The 10483-nt window shown below is 22.7% G+C and overlaps 1 protein-coding gene across 1 annotated transcript; it reads right to left on the bottom strand.

The window, feature by feature from the left end:
• Positions 1-394: 394 nt before the first annotated feature.
• Bm266 (Uncharacterized protein) lies at positions 395-1747 on the bottom strand (the record flags this gene model as incomplete). Its single annotated transcript, XM_043074702.1, has 2 exons — positions 395-509; positions 1656-1747. 2 exons carry the CDS (start codon positions 1745-1747, stop codon positions 395-397), a joined length of 207 nt encoding a protein of 68 aa, XP_042930636.1.
• Between the last annotated feature and the right edge of the window lie 8736 nt (positions 1748-10483).

The following is a 10483-nucleotide window of genomic DNA, read 5'->3' as shown; positions in this document are numbered from 1 at the left end:
GTATAATGGAAAAGTGGATTATGATCATATCAAAATTGTTGTCAAAGTTGATTAATCATTCATGAAAATGTTTTCTTTTTTTTGTTACTTAATTCTTGAAAAATCAATAATGCGATGTACTTACGCAAGTAAAAATTTACCTATTATTTTGGGTAACTTTCAGCACTTTCAGATTTTTATCATATCTATATTTATTAAATTTTATCATTAAAATTTAAGATGACAGGAATTTTACCTCAAAAATTTGACATTTCATTAAACGATGAACAAAATTTATGTTGACATAGTTTGTAAGTATGTTTCAATTTGGAAAAAAAATGAATAAAAGTGGATTCAAAGGAATTAACTTAGCAAGAATCAGCCTAGCAGCAACGCAAATAATCGGAATTCGTAATCAGTTCATCGTCTGACTCCGTTTAAATGCAACATTTTTTGATCCATTATCAGAAACATCTTTTCTGTCAGTTTCAACTCTCTCATGACCTTTGTTTTTCGGTTCTTCGTCTTTCCTAAAAAATTTGAATAATTGATCTTGGATTACATAACTCATATTTAATTCTTTAGCCCATTTTTTTTTTTTTGTCATCTTGTAAGTTTTGTAAATTATAATTAACCAGATTAAACTTATATCAAGAAGTTCAAGTAATTTGTATGTTTGTAAGTTTCATGTTAATTAGCTCTTCCAAACAAATTGGAAGATACTGGCAGATTAAATGATGATACTACCGCTTTAATGATTAAAAATATTGCTTACTTCTAAATCAAATGCAATAAATTTCTTACTCCAAATGATAATACCTCAGTATATTTATGCAGATTTTCTTTGTACGATTATGTTAAAAAATCGAAATGTTCAAAAATATGCTTGATTATCTAATTACTCATTTATTTTTAGTGACAATTAAATCAATGACGTATCATTTTCTCTTTCCTTAAAACGATGATCAATATTAATACGTAATCAAGTTATCGATTATTAAGAAGTTAAGAGATAAGAAGCAATCAATCGATCAGTCAATCAATTATTATGAGTTCATGTAAGAGTTTTTATTGATTTTATTCTAGAAAAACATTGCTTATACTTTATCATAAAATATTATTACGTAGTTATAGTCCGATAGGAATGTAAAATAAGCAAATCAAATTTTATCATTTAATTCGGTTTAATTGATTAATTTGGTCATCTTACTACAAAAATGAATGGAGTAAACAAATCAATCAATGTGAACAATATCAGATCTTATTATTAACCAAATCAATCACTCATTCATTTTTGATGCTTACGTTACTCATTTCTGCACAAATCGATCATTTTAATTATATCAATTTAATTACTTCAAAAAAGAATGTAAAAGTAATTTTCTTATATGCTTAAAATAGCTGTCAGCAAAAAAAGTTAAATGCAACATATGTAATATTCTCTAAATTGGTCAATTGAATGACTCAAAGCTTTTTCTGCTAGTATGCTGCATTCATTCCTGGGCCAAATATTACTAATAGGAAAAGCCAAGCGATAATGGTTTGTTTCAGTTTATAATGTTGAAAAAACCGTGAAATGGATTGTGTGTGTGTTTTGCAAAAAAAAAAAAAAAAAAAAAGGAGTTGAAATCAAAGTATTAAACCAATAAATCGATTACAGAATGGATCAAAGTGACCTCAAATCATTTTCATCGAATGTCCTGGACCAGCGGTGATTATTTTTGGTAAATGTAACAACTCGACGAAGTTTTGGCTTTACTTCTGCCATGAAGAAAATACAAGTGATCCTGCTATCATTAATTGAATTATCATAATTTTAAAGCTATAAAATTATTAGTAAATAAATTGAAGACAAACGCATAATGCAAAACGAAATTTATTAAATCAGTGTTTTTAAATTTCATTTTTATTGTCAAAATTATTCATTAATTTATTAGTGTCAGATTAATTAAAATAGTAAATGATATATTAAAAACAAAATAATTTAAATAGAACGCCAGAATATTTCACTTCAAAGATGAAACAAATTTAACAAATGATATCACATTGCATTAATTTAAAAAAAAAAAAAAAAAAACATGAATTAAAAGGTAAATAAATTTTTGATTAACACATATATTTTATAAATAAGTTTAGAGAGATAAATGTAAAAATCTTAAACAGTAAAATATCCCACTGATAAGAAACAATTAAAGTGAATTGTACACACTCACTAACTACCCTTGATGAAAGTTATAACTTTTGTTAAATTCAGTTAAGTCTTGATAATAAACTTTATTTTTCTCTTTCTCTTCTTTTCTGTACTTTCGTCCTCTACCTCTTGGAGTGAATCAAATCATAGCGAAACATTCGTTTCTCTGTGCAACAGCTGCGCTCATTTGTCTTCATCTGCCATTTCATCCATTGTGTGTCATAAAGTTGCTGAAATAATTATTTCGATAAATACGAAAGGAGAAATAACAGAAAAAGTGAATTAATCAATGTTTTTTTTTTGTTTTTTTTTTTGTTCTTTTTTCTCTTAAAAAAATGTTTTCATTAAATTTATAGAAAAAAGTGATTTCATTAAAAGTATTATTTAATAAAATTACAAATGCAAAACAAAACAAAAATTCCTTTGCCATTTTTTTAAAATATTATTCAAGCAGCATATGAGAAATTAATGGAAATTCAATAATTAATCAGTGATTTAAATAAAAAAAATTATTTGAAAAGATAAAGCGATTAACATTAATTTATTATTTCACTCCATTTTTATATTGCTATTTGTTTGTTTTTAGACTATCTTCAAGTACGAATAAATAAGTTATTTATTTTAGATTTAAAAATGTGCATAGGAAATGGGTAAAATAATGATTTATTAAATGAAATATTACTTCACTAAAATCTAGCTAGAAAGTAATTAAATTAGTACGAATACTGAAGAAAGATAAACGAACGAAATGAAACGATTAACGAAAATGTTAGATCGACCACTTTCGAAAATTGAAAATTTGATTTTGCTTTCAAAAACTTCTGTTGCAAACATAAATCCTTAACCTTAAACTTTATTAAAATAAAATGTAATGTATTTCGAATGTTTTAAATAAGTTAAAAAGAAATGTATCATATTTTTTTGTACTTTGTGTACATATGTTTAAAAATACATTCAACGAGTAAATTAATCAATTAATTGTTGCGATAAAAATTCAAGAAATTAAGGTAATTTTAAACTAAAATAAAGAATTTTAAATAAAATTTAACAATTAACTCTAACATAATATATAAAAAAGGCTGTTTTCACTAATTAAATTTGACGAAATGATTAAATTAGATAAATGCTAATTATACAATAAATAAATTCATCAGCATTTATCAGAATTATTCGACAAAAACAATTATTTACCTCAGCAACAAATGATTTTAACCTTTCTTTTTGAGGAAAAAAATTTGTTAATATTATTGCAATTAAAAAAAAAAAAAAATGGCAAATAAATGAAACACTTCCTTTCTTCTTTTTCTTTTTTTTTTGCGAAGGAAACAAAAATTTTTTGAACAAAACGAAAAAGAGAAAAATTTTAACTAATCTTTATTTTTCATTCCTTTTTTTTACAAAAAAAGAGGAAAGAAAATCTTTGGAAACTTTTCGCTATGTATTTTGTTAAGAATTGCTACCGCTGAATATCTTCGCTTTTTCATTTTCTCATCTTTTTTTTATTTTAAATTTTTAAACAATTCTGTTTGTTTAGTTATTTAAAATTTGTACTTTTAAACAAAAATAATGTTTAACTAAATGAAGTCATTTTGAATAAGAATTTCTGATGTTGAAAAGATTGTACTATTTGATGGGAAATTTAATTGCGCCATTTTCATTATTCATTATCCCAGCACAATTGATATAAATTAGCTTCCTAACTAATTTGTTAAGAAAAGTAAAGAATTATTGGAAAAAATTTTTCAAATGTGCATATTTTTTTTAAAGTAAATATAAATATTTTTTTTGATAACAATTAAAATACATAAAATTGGTGAGAAATCAAAAATCACATTTAATTTTTAATGCTTTGTTTTTTTGATTAAGCCAAGATTAAATTCTTCAATTAATTCAAAAAGCTCAAAAATTATTAATATAAATTAAGATAGAACTAAAAATGATACGAATATAAATTCATCAACGATCAGCCAATTACTAGTTTCCATGTAATTAGATATTTACAAATAGAATTGTAATATTACACCAATCATAACTCAATTGTCAATATCACTTCACCAAGTAGATATTACCTAACTTTCATTTATCGTTTTAAAAATCGGAAAATTTCACAACAAACTTGCAGGATTTCTCAAAGCTTTCACTTTTCATTTTTGATAAGAACTTTTCAAATGTTCATAATTTTAATTTGCTTTAATTTGAACAAGTGCTAGAAAAGTTTTTATTAATGTCTGAATTATTTTCAGTTTCTGTTACCATTAATCATGCATTCTTCAAATTGAATTAAATTGATTCCTGCAATTATCTTTTCTTCATTTTTTTCTAACCAATCAAACAGGTTCCATTTGTAAGTTACAAATTATTTTCTTTTTTTGCAGATTTAATTTTGATTAACTTTTGAAATGACAGCAGTGCATTGTGCAAAAGATAAAATTTAGGTAGCATGAAAAAGTTAATTTGAAAATGTTTGAAATGATAATATGATCGCTTGATTTCATGCCACTTTTAAACTTTTCGCCAATTAATAATTGACCTAAAATATTATCAAATTATTATCTTACCCATATTTTTACTCATTCTATTTTTTTTTTTTTATTATGAGAAATATAAAACTAATTAATAACTAACTATCCGCTGATAGAACAAATATCAATTATTTTTAAAAAATGTTTCCTGATAATATTTTTTCATTATTTTCTTTTCTTTTTTTAAAAAAACGAAAAAATCTACCATAACATTTTAACAATAATTAATGATGATATGAATGAAAAATTTTTGAAAAAACGATGATACTAACACTTTTTGATTACTAATTCGCAAAAATTGAAGATAATTGTAATGAAGCAAATTACTGTTCATCACCAATTTCTTCATTACTTTTCGTTTCATTCAAATTTTTCTTTTTTCAGTGTTTACATTTTTTCATCGAACAAAAATATTCGTTTTAAATATTTATAATATATTAAATTTTTTTCGTTTTTATCTATGTTTGTTTGTTCAATTGTTTTAATCCTCTTCTTTTCCTCTCTTCACTTTGCATATCTTTTCTTTTGTTCCTTTTAATTAATTTTACAAAAAAAGTGAAAAGGTAGAAATAACCTGAAAACGAGACGAAATTATGAGTTTGTAAAACAAATAAACAGATTCATTTCTCTTCTTCATTTTTTTTTTCTAACATTTTATCCACAATTATTTCACATAATTTCTGCTTTTCTCAAAACTTTTTCTTTTTTGCAATTTCAACTTAGCCGTTTTTGCCTCGATTTTTATTACTTCTCTTTTGTTTTTATCAAAATTTTATTTTAGTTTCGTTTTTCTTTTTTTGAATGATTAATAGCTATTCTTATCTTTGAATCATCATTTAGATAATTTCAAAGTTTTGTAAAATTTTTATTTTGTCTAAATTTTGCTTTTAACAATGCGTTATCAAATTCTGTATTTGTAAAAAAAAAAAGTAATTTAATTAATTAAGAAAGAATCCCACACTTCTTTCTTAATTATCAGCAAAAAATGTCGCACGTCGCTGAAGAAGAAAAACAAAGGACTTGGATAGTTTCATCTAGCTTAGAGTACAAGCTGTCATCACTCATTAACTGAAGTAAAAAATTAAGGAATGAAAAAGATTCTGGAATATATATATATATATATATATATAAATAATAATCAGTGATTATCAGTACTTATTTATAATTTCCGTTTGTAACGAGTCTTACGGAATGAAGTGATTTTAATAAAATATATATATATATTATTGTCTATGAAATATTTTATATGTGTTCTAACTGTAGATCAATCAATTGGTTACATTTCCCTCTTAAAAATGCACATAAATAGCTATTTCAAAAAATTTTAAATGAAAAAAAAAAAAAAATTGGACTGAGGGAACAAAATTTCCTATTAATAACAGCAATAATAATAATGGTAATAACAACAAAATAATAGTAATAGTAGTAATAACACTAGTAATAATAATATTAATAACCCATAATAATGATAATAAAATGGCGACAATAATATGATAACAACAATAACGATAACCATAATAATAATAGCAATAAATAATAATAGTGATAATGGTTAATAACAACAGTAACGGTAGTGGCACTAACAATAATAATATTATTGATAATAGTGAAATTAATAATAACAGTTATATTAGTGAAAATTAATAATAATGAATAGTAATGCAATAATAGTAGTATTTTTTTTATTAATAATAAGCAGAAAATAATAATAGTAATAACGTCAATGGTTGTAATAATAGTAGCAATAATAATACAATATAATAGTTAATTTTTGCTTTCGGTTTATTTTTTTTTTTTTTTTCTATAACAAATAACAAAACGAAAAAAAACTTTCAATAATAAATGTTAGACATAAGTTAAAAAAAAAATTTGAGTTAAGATGCAAATGACCATTACATAATAAACATATGGCATTTTGTTATAATTCTGTCAGATTTAAATTTGTGAAAGCTAGAAAATAAGTAATAAAAATAATGAAAAAGATTTATATATATAAATTATATTTTTATCTATGTTTGATATTCAATTTCTTCATAAACAAATATGATTATTTATAAAATTGGAATAAATGAATAAATGTTAACAAGTATTAATCATTTATAAATATTAACTAATACTGATTAGATTATTTAGCATCAATTAAACATATGCTATTGAAAATCGCTTTAAATTGGGTGAAAGCATTAGTTAATGAATTCAATAGAAACATTAATCAGTGTAAATTAGGTAGAAATAATTAATATGAATTAAGTATAAATTGTTCCTAATCTTTTAGCAGTTTTTGATAAGATTTCAAGTGAAAGAAAATTGTCTCAGTTAATATTTTCAATGATTTTTGCATGTAATTTCAACATCTATAAATTTTAACATTTGAAATTTAAAAAAAAAAAAAAATGATTTAACTAGAAAAATTACAAAAAAAGGAAAATTTTAGAGTAACTACAGGAACTGGTTATTGCAAAAGGATTTATATTGCAATGGTTGTTTCAAAATTAATTTTTTTTTTCTTTTTCTTTTTTCAATTCTTCGCATTAAATTAAAATGTTTCATTATTTATTTAGTTGCTTAATTCAGTGATATGTCTGTTAGAATTCATTCCTTTTTTTCTTTTTACTTTTTTTAAAAAAAAAAAAAAAAAACAAAAACACATATTTTATTATTTTTGAATTTATTATTCACTTCTCAAAAAATTCCTGCCAAAATGAACAAACATTTATGAAATTGTATTTTCATTATTAAACTAATAGGGTAATGATTAACGATGAAATCATCAAAATGATGAAACACATTCGCGAAAATGGATGAAGAAATATTTTACGATTATTTTAAAAACAACTGTGATATGAAACTTTGTTGTTAAAATAATGCAAATAAATTATGGAGGAAAAAAAAAAGTAAAACAAAATTTAAAGTCAAATTTTCAAGCGGTTTTTGTTCAAATGCATATTAAACACGAATCATGCTGCAAAAATGTGATTTGCTCCCTGATAAATCTTTTTTTTTAATATTATCGATCACAGTTTTTATTCCTACGCTTTTATTTTGAGTATTATTGATTAAACCTTTTTTATTTTAGAGATCACTGATTACTTTTATTTTTGAACATTATTGATTGGATATTTTAATTTCGAATATTATAGAATTAGATTTCATGCTTTGAAAAACTATGAAATTAAATGTTTTTAATTTAAAGCTATGCAACTAGAAGCTTTTGTTTTTTATTTCGAACATTACGTTTTAGATGTTTTCATTTTGAATATGACAGAACCAAACGCTTTTTATTTTGAGCATCATGCAGTAGATGTTTTTATTTTAAGCAATGCGCCTTTATTTTTGACTTTTTTTGAGTTTTTTTATTCTGAAATCCGTGAAAGTAAAGTCATTAAAAACTGGTGAAATTTATGAAAATCGTTGCATCTATAATTCAATAGATTTAAATTTTAAATCACTTCAAATTATGCTTTGAAAATGGTTTTCAAAATGTAAAGTTCTTTTCGTTCAACTTATACAGATAACATTCAAAAATTTATATTGTATAATATTTTTTATAGATTAATTTTTACTTTTTGATTTAATAACATGAATAATTCTAGCATTTTTGAAGATTTCGAATTATTGATTTTTTAACAATAATTATTTGCATAATTTTAGTTCAATAGGATTAATATTTTTGCAGGCAAATATATAATTTTAATCATAAACTATTAAAGCTAAAATTATTTGCTGTAGATTAATTTTTACATTTTTTGTTTTGAAAATAAAAATTTTTTCTATCATTACTATTGTTTTTCGGAGTTTATTCACAAAATATACTGGTCAAGTAGGAAAAAAAAGCCCATAAGTAAGCACTGATGCAGAAATATGCTTTTTGTTTTCTTCCGTTTTCTCGTATTGTTTGTTTAAGAATACTTACTTTATAATATTTTTGCCTTGGTTTTCTTTCATTTCAACTTATTCCATTTCATTTTATTTTATTTATTACAGCTGTTACTCTTGTATACATATAGAAATATGCAAATATTTCTATATATATATATATATATATATATATATATATATATATATATATATATATATATATATATATATATATATATATATATATATATATATATAAGATTATTGATTTTCGCCCATCTCATACGAAAATGTAAAAGAAAAAAAAAGTTAAAGAATTTTTTATTCATTTCTGATACTAAATTGAGATTTTATTTTTTGACATTTTAAAAAATTTAAAACAAAAAAGAAAAAAGCGATAAATCTTTGGGATATGCAAAGAGGAATAGTTTGAAAGTTCCAAAACAAACAATGAATGGTCGAACAATTTAAAGATGAAATAATATTTCAAAAAATTTCAGCTTCAATCATTCATCACTTTCAATGTTTTCCATTAAAAAAAAAAAAAAGAGCAAATAAAATGGAATAAAGCAAGAAAGAATTTTTCAAAGAGTTGTAAAAAATTATTGAGTGATGAAACAAGGAATCTATGAATAAAATAATTATGAATTATAAATTAATCAGTTCTAAATTTCATAAGCATATAGTATCCTTTTGTTTAATAGAGTCCATTCATACCCTATGGTTTTTTCAATTTGTTTAAGAAATTATTTGCGTTCTGTAAAATGAAACTTTTTTTCCAAACGTCAAACACATACATTTTGAAATGAAATCTGTAAAATCATTTAAAACCCAAATGTCATATTGAAATTTCTACTTTTAAAATATAATTTTGAATAAGTAATTTAATCCCATTTTTTGTTCTATTTTTCTCACTTATTTTATCTTAAATTCAATATTTTATTTATCTTCTTGCATAATAAATTAATGTTTATAAAATTGTAAATGTAATTAATTTGAATTTGAGTGCAATATTAATTTTATAAAAATAAGTAATTTACTTCCACTTTGTTAGCTAATAATTTTCTATTGACAATTTTGCAGTCATATCAAATAAAAAAAAAAAAAGAAAAACAACAGTATGCTAAAAAATAATATTAGACTAAATGACATCTTTTTCTAATTGACTTCAAATATTTGAAATTATTCCAAATCATTTCTTCCGTCGTATATATGTATTTATGTATATAAGTAAATATAATAATTTATGGTCTTTTTCAATGAATTCTGTAATGATGTACAGATCAAAAAATCTACTATTTTTTTTTTTTTTTTGTTGTTGCACGACAATAATATATATTCTCCTAATTATTATTGAGTTTTTATAATTCAATAAAATGTTTGTTTTTTTATTATTTAAGGTATCAAGAAGAAAAAAAAACGACGTCGAGGAAAAAAATGAAATTAAATATCCATCTCGATACGACGATAATATCTGCCATAAACATTTCATGCCTTTACTAAATTTATTACCAAATTTCGTTTTGCTCTAATAATTACTGCTGTATTATTTATGATATTATTGCTACGATTTTCATTAAACTAAAAAAAAAAGATAAATAAAATTAATTATCATTCTGTGATTAATATATAAGCAATTTCAATAACAAATTGAAAAAAAAAATAATTTAATTCATTATTGCAGAAATGTTGCTTTTTTTTTTTAAATTGAACGTCAATGACTGCTTTAAGCCATGTGCCAAATTACTTGGCTTATTTTGCCATCTACTAAATTACTTCGCTTGTTTGGCCATGGTGCTTCTCTTAATTTAAACATATTTCCATTTTGGCTTTTTTTTTCTAAACGATGACTACCAAATGAAAAATGTCATTTATTTGGGATCTTTTCTGCCGATGCTTCCAACGAAGATATCAACTGAGGAATGATTGCCAA

The sequence above is a fragment of the Brugia malayi genome (assembly GCF_000002995.4).
Source record: "Brugia malayi strain FR3 genome assembly, contig: Bm_v4_ChrX_scaffold_001, whole genome shotgun sequence".
NCBI lineage: Eukaryota > Metazoa > Nematoda > Chromadorea > Rhabditida > Onchocercidae > Brugia > Brugia malayi.
Note: the sequence above shows the minus strand (reverse complement) of the source record. Positions and strands in the feature narration are given on the sequence as shown.